General features: G+C 46.0%; 2 protein-coding genes across 2 annotated transcripts; one reads left to right on the top strand and one right to left on the bottom strand.

Annotated features, from left to right (window-relative positions):
- Nucleotides 1-896: 896 nt before the first annotated feature.
- CCR75_008824 (uncharacterized protein) lies at nucleotides 897-6,293 on the top strand (the record flags this gene model as incomplete). Its single annotated transcript, XM_067966871.1, has 4 exons — nucleotides 897-1,795; nucleotides 1,872-5,554; nucleotides 5,582-6,123; nucleotides 6,189-6,293. Exons 1-4 carry the CDS (start codon nucleotides 1,092-1,094, stop codon nucleotides 6,291-6,293), a joined length of 5,034 nt encoding a protein of 1,677 aa, XP_067820886.1. The 5' UTR covers nucleotides 897-1,091.
- Nucleotides 6,294-6,799: 506 nt separating this feature from the next.
- CCR75_008823 (uncharacterized protein) lies at nucleotides 6,800-7,684 on the bottom strand (the record flags this gene model as incomplete). The annotated part of the gene is made up of 1 exon (XM_067966870.1): nucleotides 6,800-7,684. The coding sequence occupies one exon, from the start codon at nucleotides 7,682-7,684 to the stop codon at nucleotides 6,800-6,802; it is 885 nt and encodes a 294-aa protein (XP_067820887.1).
- Nucleotides 7,685-10,596: the final 2,912 nt, after the last annotated feature.

Raw genomic sequence — 10,596 nt, 5'->3', positions numbered from 1 at the left:
TAAGCTGTACAATTAACATTAGGTGTATAATAAAATTTCTGTGCCGAGAGAAATTTGTCTGATATAAAACACGAAAAAGAGCAGGTTTTTGCCATCTTCTTCGAACTAGCTTGCTTCGGTTACTTATCAGCAATAAGCTTGTAATTAAACTTCACGGTGTCGCCCATGTAAGGTGGTCAACTCAGAAATGGCGACTCTATTAGTGGAGTTAAAGTGTTTTGCCTGAATTACCTTGTAATCGTAAGCGCTATCTTTGATTGTTAATCTCTTGCAAGGAAATGCTTGGTTAGCGCAAGAAACAAGCCTGAATACTGTAAGTCAGCGCGCTTGACCAGGGACAAAGCACATTCACCGCGAATTATTACAACACTTGCTTTCGCGAATGAGTGGCTTACGTTAGAGTCCATTTCGTTGTTAAAACAAAAAAATTCGGCCAAAAAGAGAAGAACAAGCTCAACCGTGCCGACGGAATGAAAAATATGCTGATGCAAATGTTCCTTAGGAGTTGAGTGCGAATATTATTCCACATACTTTGAATAAAGCCAATTTAAAAAAGTCAAAAAATTAATCTGAAAAATGCCAGGGAGTTCGTGAGATTTTTTACACGCGCGTCAACGTCAAAACATGAAAATTTCTTGTCGAGATCCGCATCTGGGAAAAAATTATTGCAATTGCTCGTCAGTGACGTACTGAGCAAGTGAGTCAATTTGCACTGCAGAATGCAGGTTGTAGTTGCGTGCCTTCGGATTTCTAAGTACGATTGCTGTCTGATGAATCATTCGCGGCGATCTGGCTCTTGCTGCAACCTTCACTACCTTCACACGACACGATAATAACTGCGAACGGCGAAATCTCAAGAAGTCGGAGCCCACCGTCTTTCCGCAGCGTTTAATCGGTTCTGCAAAGCATTTTGTGCTACCTCATTGTGCACAATCTCCAGCTTTCTCTCACGTGACGACGAATTATTGTGCAACTTGTGCTAAAGCGAGGAGGCACGGCAATACACAGACTCAAAAGCCGTGGAGCGGTGAACACTAAGCGCGTTATAGAGAGCCGCGTGACGGCGAATACGTAGTGCTGACAGTCAGGATATGGACCGCAGCACATTAGGCCTTCGCCGAGTGGTTTCTGACGTTTTAAAAGGAGGCATGGAGCGAAACGGAAGCGCTGCGTCTCCTGGCCAGCTGAGCTTCAGTACTTTCCTCATGGATGAGGTGGCATCATCCGTGCAGCTGCAGAAGGCGTCGAAGCGACCTGCTTTACCGCCGCTTCCTCCTCTCAAAGCTCACACATCGATGAACGCGGTCTCGCGGCGGCAAGAACCTTCTTTACTTATCTCTCGACACCGAGGGGAGTCGGACGGGGACATTCCCGTATTGGAGGCAGCCCGAGACAGCCGAGGCTTTCGATTAGATGGCACAGATCGGGCGGATGCTGAACTGCATAGCAATGGCGAAGAAGGTGTGGAAGCAAAGGTCGTATTGGGAGAATACGACGCTGAAGAGGACGAATTTGTTCCAGTGCTCCAAACCGCTGAGGATGCTCAGCGGACCGTCACACCTCTGGGCAGCAAGAAATTTTTATGGCGAGCCTCTGCTAGAATGGGAGTCCCTATGGGCAAGGCGGTTCGAGTGCCTGATCAAGAGACGTTGTTGAGCATGTCGACGAGAATTACAGACTCAATGTCGATCCAGTCCAGCAACAACGCCGAAGGATTCCGAACGACGTCGTCATCTTGTCATATTGATCGCGAGCTTATTCGTAGCGGCTGGCTCTACAAGCAGGCGAACGTCATGTGCGTACTGGAATGTAGTAATTAGGAAAAGTTGGTATGTGGTGAGAGATTTAATGATATCGGTGTGTTTTTATAGGAAAACATGGAAGCGACGATACTTTGTTTTAATTAAGCGAACAAATTTAGCAACGGGCGAATATTGGGCCTCATTGCAGTATTACAAAGGCAGCAACTTTGGCAAGTTACGAGGAGAAATGCACTTGCAGGACAGCATGCTGTCTGTACGCTTCCTGGAACCAGATGAGACGAAGCGCCCGTTTTGTTTTGAAATCGCCGGGGGAGACTTCTCTTTTGTGTGTTCAGGATCGAACGACGACGACGCGAGCGCTTGGGTTTGTCTGCTGCAGAGCTTGTCAGGCGGTGGCAGTAGCTCGATCCCACCTACCGTAGCTGCCAGCAATTCAATACAGTCGCCACATGGCATAAAAAGTGCTCAATTTCGATCTAGCTCGATCGACACGCGTAGTATTCGCATAGTTGCAGAGCTGCGACGGGTTTTGCACACGAGCAAATCCCCCGAAGCCGTGAAATTTAAAAGCTTCATTGGCACCTTTGATTCCCGCAATTCAGGCGCTCTTCGCGAATTTAGCGAGTTCCACACGACTCTGACCGAATCAATAGTTAAAGATCACGGCTCTCGTATTTTATCAGCTCTTACAGATCCTAGAAATGACGATGCGAATGGTTCAATTACAGGTGCGGATAAATTCCAAATGGTCTCACTTGATACTTTGCGTTCAGCTGTCTCTCGACACGTGGAAGAAGTCCTTTTCGTACCACTACAGAGTAAAATTAACCAATTCTTACGTCGGATGTACTATGAGGAGGAATCTTCGATTAATCGCAAAGTGAGATGGTTGCAAGGAAAAGATCAAATGTATTTTAACATTCCATTACATCAAGTCTCGTGGAAGGAATGGCGGAAACCGTCGCGAATTTTGGCGCAAATTGCTCAAGTCCAGTTGCCTGCAGCTAAGTACGATGTGCTTACGAGTACCATTAAAGAAATCCAGCTGACCTATGCTGACGAGCACGATCCATACACTGAGCTGGACCAACTTGAGCCTGACGATATCATTCCGATATTCACCTACGTGTTGTCGAACAGCGGACTGGAAAACCTCATCTCTCTGAAAACCTTGTTAACGGAGTTGAACGGATCGTGGTCAGCAGCAAGGTCTTCGGACGAAGAGACGTCCTTGAATATTTTGACTCATGCCGTGGACTTTATCAGCAATGTGAATATTCCCGCAGTATTGGAGGATATTTTCAAGGATCAAATTACGCTATCGATCGATGGTGACTGGCGCCGTGTGTTGGAGTTTGAAGTGGAGTCCACCTACCGCTATGGTGCCGTCGTAGATCATATTTCCCCGCATGGTTTTTCTGCTGTAGGAAATATAATAACCCGAGGTTTTGTTTTAGTGACTGTGAATGGCCAAAACGTGGTGCTATGGCCTTTTAAAGATATCATGGCCTTACTCTTTGGATCAGCTTCGCCTCATCGTCTTGCGTTTATCCCAGGTAGTAGCTACTTTAAAATCTTGACTTCGAATAAAGCGCTGTGGAATGTGGCGTTGATGCACGCATGCCAGCGCGGTGATGTATTCAGTGTGCAAATGTTGCTGGCAAATGGTGCTGACGTGAACTACGTTGCCCACGAATGTGGCAGCAATACCCCACTCCATGTCGCAGTTAGTGCACTCCACTTTAATATTGTTTCATACATGCTTCAGCACGGAGCAAAGGTCAAGATGATAGGTGAGTTTGGGCGCAGCGCCCTCCACATGCTTGGGTCCCCCTGTACGATGCCCGCGTCTGTAAACACCTTACACGATGTGACAAAAGCATTAACTGTCACGCCGGCCTCATTGAGCGACTCGGACAAGGCTGTTTTAATTGTTAAGAAATTACTTGATCATGGAGCTCCTATCGACACCGTTGACATCTATGGCAACAACCCAGTCATGTTGTTGGCAGAACGAGGATATCTTGGCGCGATTGATGCCATATTGGAAGTAAACTGCAATATTGATCTTGATACTCGAAACTGGCAGCGGGGTATGAGCGCTCTTGCGCTTGCGGCCAAGAGCGATCGAGCAGTTGTCGTGGAAGGGTTGCTTAATTATGGAGCTAAGGTCGATATTCACACGTTGCATGGTGAAACACCGCTGCATTTTGCCGCAGCTAGTGCGTCCGAGCGTGTGTGTCAGTTGCTTGTGGAGAAAGGCTGCTGTGTTGATGTTCGGACAAGCAAAGGATTGACACCGTTGATGATTGCTGTTGCTCAAGGTCACGGAATGGCCATGGAAAAGTTCACTGCGAATGCTTTATCCATGCCATCTCCAAAAGGTGATATTAATCACGATGGACATAATCACCACCAGAACACGACACTTGAACTGCGCAACAGCGATCGCGTTGACATGGCTTCGGCCATTTCGGTGATAGATTACCTTATTCGGAGTGGTGCAGAAGCGTCAGCAGTCTGCGAGCTGTATCGAACACCCTTGCACTATGCCGCTTTGTATGGCTGCGACGAATCCTATGCATGCATTCTGGCAAAATTGGGTGATGAATGTATTGCGGAACGCTGCGATTTATTTGGCGTGTCAGTTGCTGTGGCAAAAGCTAATCGCTATACGCACGTAGTAGCGAATGCGATGTTGCCGGATAATTTGTGTGCGGTGCGTAGCGATGACGATGACGATTCGGACGACGACTTGGATGAAGTCGAACAAGCTGACATTCCCATGTCATTAAGCGGGCGCCGGACGACTGTGAGTGTTAAGAATCTCGTAACTGAAGAGAAGAACGGGGTCGAAGAAATAATTGCAGGAACGTTTGACGCTATCGCTAACGTTTTACTGCACATCAGAAACTATCGTATGGAAGAATTGAGTGCGCTGATATGGTCTTGTGCATATGCGTCGAATGGAAGTGGCGATAAATTCTCCGAGATGGTTGGTATTCTGCGAAACTTTTGGAAACAGCATTCCGCTGAATCCGACACCGGCGTTTATGTGCGGCGGATAATATTAAGTGCTCTGAATAAGCTAGTGGAAATTCTAAAGCACAGCGTAGAGTGCGATATGCAAGTCTGCAGTCACGTAGCTGAATTGTACGCAGACGTCGTTCCGCATGAGAATCAGCTGGTGGAGGAAGATCCGCAATGCGCACAATGGGTTCGTGCATCTTTGTTACCAGAATTTGTAGAAGCTTGTCAGTCGAATCGTGTGCGGGATTATCAGGTATTGTCGTTTTGTGAAGGAGACTACAAATCGTTAAAGCAATTTATCTGCACAGCTAAGCAAGCAAATCCGAACCTTGATTTTTTGGATGACGATCTCTTTGCTGCAGCGACGGGGATGGAGATCATAACGGAAGGAATGAGGCGTCGAATGTCTCTCGCTGGTGTATGGAGGACTGGAGTGGCCAAGGAGTCGTTTGTGGTGAAACCGGACGAGGCCCTTGACTCGCTATCAGAGACACCATCTACTACAATAACGCCTTGGCAACCCAGAGGCGTGACTGTGGGACGTGCATTCTCGTCAGAACAGCGAATGGCTAGGCTTTGGTGGGCAATGTTTGCTTTGTCATATGGCTGGAAACTCATTTGGCTAATTATTGTTGCTGCTATATTTAACAGGCTTTTGGACTTAGATCCCAGTATTGTTGCTCAACAGTTTACACTGATGCAGCACTATTTGTTTAGCAAAATCAAAGGCAAGGCTTGCAAATTCACGGTAATGGTCATATGTTAAGCGTTTATTTCGTATGCTATAGTTTCCGAGGTATTGGCATCAAGACGCAATGCAGAAAAAACGCCGGGATACCAGCGACTTCGGCTGTTGCATAATCACATATCCGTCTGGGTGGTCAGTCAAATTTTAATGCGAGGCGATGTAGACCAGCGCGCAGAGATCCTCGCGTACTTCATTCGCGTTGCTGGCGTGCTGCTCTCCCCTTTACAGAATCTTGACGGATTCATGGCGGTCATGAACGCTGCTAATGATTCTTCCGTCTTCCGTTTGAAAAAAACGTGGGGCCGGCTTCCACCGCAAGCGCGAGACTTGTGGCAACAACTGATGCCACTTACGGAGAAGGGGGCGCGGTCTCTCAATAAATTTACCAAAGAAGCGACGCCTCCTCTAATTCCATACATGGGTGTTGTCATTCAAAATGTGCTCGCACTTCAAGAATATCCAGACCGGGTAGAGGGTGACTTGATCAACTTCAAGAAAATCAGCTCTATCGGATTACTTATTCAAAGGATACTTTATTTCCAGAAAACGCCATACTTACTGCCAACGGACAAGCGTGTTTTGGTAAGTTGAGTGTTCGGTGGGGGCTTAAGAATAAGACAGATGGCTCAAGGTTGTTTCTTTTCTAGGATTTTATTTGCTCGACAGTTGCTTTTGTGGACGGCGAATCCTGCTTTGAGCGCTCACTAAAGATTGAACCGCGTGTCGCCGACGGTGGATCAGAGACGAGATGAAGATGATGGCAAGGGCCACACCGTGTAAATTTAAAGTCATTTCTCAATCAATGACTTTGTGCTTAAGAAATCAGTGCATACCAAATAGAGAAAAGTGTCTGGACGTCTGACATCGACGTACGTAATAAACTGTGTCAAAGAAATCGACGCAATTTTTGAGGGGCCACAAGCGGTAATAGCTTTTCGCAAGTCTCGTTGCTATTTTTTTTAAATACTGTAAGTACTAGGCCAGCTTATGTTGCTTCAAATGGACAGGTTTAAACACAAACTCTTATATGGAAACTGTTCCTTTTAAACATAACGCGAATGGCAGTGGACAAGTTGAATTTGTTGCCATCGTAGTTGCTTAAGAAACTTAATTAATTTTGGTGGCGAACATGCAACTCGCAAGCAAATGATTTCATTGTATAGGTTACAACAACGAAAGCCTTTAATTTAAGCGAGCACTGATGCGAATACACGTCGTACGAATGAAAAAGTGCACTGTAGCATAAGCTTTATCTTAGCTAAAACGCTTGGCTCTGTTCTTCGGAGAGGCAAGTTGCACCAAAGAAAGGCTCCAGCTTAGATGCAATCATGGTATTTAGCATCAAAGGAACATGTTCGTTGAGATTCGGCCCGAGCTTTTGGTACAAGCTTTTCGTCGGACTGATAGTGGCTTCTGAGTATTCTGGTAGGACACGAATGAGAGTTTTGACGAGAGCATTGGGGCTATCGAACTTAGTCGTCAAACCCGTCACCGACTCAAACTTTAGAGAGAAGCTTGTCGCCGAAGCTTTCTTAAACTTCATTAGCAGTTTCTTCAAGATGCTTGCATGATGCGATTTCGATGACAAGCTCACAAAGTCGGACTGAAGACCTGCAACTGTAAGGTTTGAGCACTGCGACTCGGGAACTTTGGGAGCGCACGCAAACATGTCTGCCTCAATACCAATCTTGAACTTTGGCTTTACCAGCACAAAACGGACTTGAGCTTCGATAGTTGCATGAAGTTCCTTGATATGAATCGTCATTTTTGAGGTGAAATTAACCTTGCCAGGCGACCCAGCTTTAATGGAGACACTATTGGAATCTTTCACGTCGACGTTCAGCAGCGCAATAGTGCTAAGACCAGACACACTAAGCGATTCGATAGTGGTCGAGAGGGTAAGCCCTAAGCCAAGGGCCCCAAAGCTGGCATCGTCTAGGGTGACGTTCTCTTTCTCAATCGGATCGATACGCTTCATCATCGAGCCGAGCTGTTTCTTGACCGAAGGGCTTACAAGTGCAGCATTCAGCTCTGCAAATTCAGCATCCGCGGCAGTGAAGTCAATTAGCACACAGCTACCGTCTTTGGCGGCGACCGCCTTGATCAGGGTGGCTAACGCGGCAAGCAAAGCGAAGAAGATCATAACAGTCGTGGGAATGTTATCGAGTATTGCGTGGAATATAAATTGTAGATTAACAGGAAACAGATATAGCCCACAACGCTAAATACTGCACGATTTCTTCATGAACTGTATTCGATCAGTATTTATGAGGCACGGCATCTAATCCAAAGAGATCCGGAGAAGCAAAACCCATCTGTGAATCAGATGCTTCCTGTCTTTGATACTGTAGCTTGAACGCAAAGAGCATATTGAAACATGCGAGGACCATTTGTTGCTTTGAAGCTCGGAAGCCATATCATCGATACGGCGATTAAACGCATGAGAAGCAATTAAACAGCCAATAGCTTGTGCACAGGACAAGACCAACTTTCTAATGCTCGTATGAATTTTTGTCGGCCTCGAATGTCGTACCGGGACGTCGCAGACCTGACACACCAATACAGTCCTCCCTCGGATAACTTGTACCATCTTTCCTATCAGTTATAATGGGCTATTAATTATCGGATCACAGTTGGTCACAAGTTAGCGACGATAGAACGACCACTGCCGACGTCAACATTTAATAGTTATGTGAGGCTAACATTTATGAAGGGATAAGTTATCCGAGGGACACTGTACAACGCAATCAGGGCCGGACGAGGATGGGGTGCTGTTGGGGCAAAGCCTTGCGATGTGTGACAAGCAGTCGCAAAATCATGATCGCTCGTGCGAGCAGATTCGGCCAGACGAACCCAAAGAAGGCCTGTTTGGTCCCTAAAAGCGAGCAGAAGTGAGGTTTTAAGGAAGATAAACTTTTTCTTAGCAGATTCATCTGATCCTAGGCTTATTTTACTCTTTTGAATTAAAGGCTTACGACAGAAAAGAAGCTTTGAAGGCTTCAGACCAGATGAACCCAATCGTTCTGGAAGGGAGACACACAAAATGTTGCAGTAACACAGCCTTGGTCCTGTATGTAGATATATTATTAGCAGAGAAGACAACTTGTAGTGTAACGGGGTGTATCGCTACATGAAATTAACACTTAAAGGTTGCTTGTTAATATATTCTCTAAAAGGTAGATAATATTTGCAGGATATTACTTTATATAGTAATATTCAGAATTCTTATCCACAATTAGGTATAGACCATTATACCTATTTATTCCGCAGACTAATCAGCTGTAGTAGTAATCAAAGAGAGAGTTACAGATAAGATAGAGATAATAATTCAATTACATGTTTAGTATTAGATTATAATTAAGTTATTTACAAAGATAGAAAAAGAGACACTTTATTATATTAATAAAGTTTTCATTTTACCCTCTTAAAGCTAGTTGCCCTAAGAGAAGTCTTACTCTGCACGTACTAGTGTACGTTAAATAACGTAGGGCACCACTCGCAACTGAAGCAGTGCGAAGTGGACTTGTACTGAAGCAGTACGAGTCGTAGTGCCCCGTTACACCTGGTAGCACTTCGTAGTCCGTCCAAGGACCACATTTCCCACATCCAACATGGACATGTTAGATGATAGTGGGAATACGCATCACGGTTCCCCTGAAAGCTACTCCTTTCTAAGTGACATAGAAAGAAGTGCGGTTGAACGAATGAGTTCGACCGTAGGAAACGATGCAATCTTGGCAATGCTGTCGAATGTGGACAGAGATGCCCTCCATTCAACCATCGCCAAGTTCATACAACATGAACTTGACGAGATGAAGGAAAAGGTAGCCTTGCTGAATCAGCAAGGCTCTCAACAGGCAGAACTGTCGAGGTTACAACGGTACAGACCCCTGTACCTGGGATGACGCAACCGCGTCGTCCCGAAACCTTAAAGATTGACATCATTAAGTATAGGGGAGTCGAAGAAGACTCCCTTTTGAGATGGTTTGTCGAGTTGGACGATGCCATTAGGGCACGTCAAATCGTCGACGAGCAAATGCTAGTCGCATTTGCTCAATCAAATTTGGCAGGTCGTGCCAAAACTTGGGCATTGGTCCTTAAGTTGCGCGACCCATACGTCTTTGGGTCGCTAGAGGCTTTTAAAACCCGACTCAAACAGACGTTTGAACCACCAAGTGCTGAGTTCAGAGCTTTTGAAACTCAAGCAAGGCAGCGTGATGTTCACGCATATGCCCAGCACATACGACTCTTGGCGAATTGTATTACCAATAACCCAGTCCATGAACACACGTTGATTACGGTGTTCATGCAAGGTCTTACGGATGGTCCCGTAAAGACCCACCTGTTCCGCTTGGAACTGGATACGCTTGAAGAAGCAATATCCGTAGCGGAACAGGAGGACTTTAGCTTGAGACAGGCTCAAGCAAGTTCGTCATCATATCGTCCACCTAGACGACACGAACTAGGAGGTCCAGAACCCATGGACCTTTCCTATGTCGAAAGCGAGAAACCTCGCTTTTCGAATAATAAGCGATCGCAGAAATGCCATCGCTGCCAAAAATTGGGACATTACGCTCATGAGTGTAGTGCCCCACGTCCAGCACCAAAAGGTACTGAACGTAATTTTGGATCGTATGCCAAAAAGGGCAACGGTCGCGGATCCGACGTTGTTGCGAAATCGCAACAGCGAGGCGGACCGCCAAAAAATGGACGGGGTCAGTAGGGGCGCAACGCCCTACTGATCCAGCAACCTCAAGAGAATTTGCAAATCTCTTGACAAAAGTTGCTCCAGACACACAATCATTATGTGTCTCTGCACCTGGTGATGAGGTATCCCTCATCACCTTGAAGTTGAAAGTGACAAATGATTTGTCACTTAAAGCCCTAGTGGACTGCGGAGCGTCGAATAACTTTATTCGTCGCCAGTCACTAGAGGGTAGTAGGCTCAAATATATTGAGCGCGACATCCCTCCAACGAGGATGACGGTGCGTCTAGCGACAGGCGCATCGATAACAGTGATGAAACGCGTAGTGAAATTTCACTACACGTTAAGA

The sequence above is a fragment of the Bremia lactucae genome, linkage group LG12, assembly GCF_004359215.1.
Source record: "Bremia lactucae strain SF5 linkage group LG12, whole genome shotgun sequence".
NCBI lineage: Eukaryota > Oomycota > Peronosporomycetes > Peronosporales > Peronosporaceae > Bremia > Bremia lactucae.
This window is presented reverse-complemented; position numbering and strand designations above follow the sequence as displayed.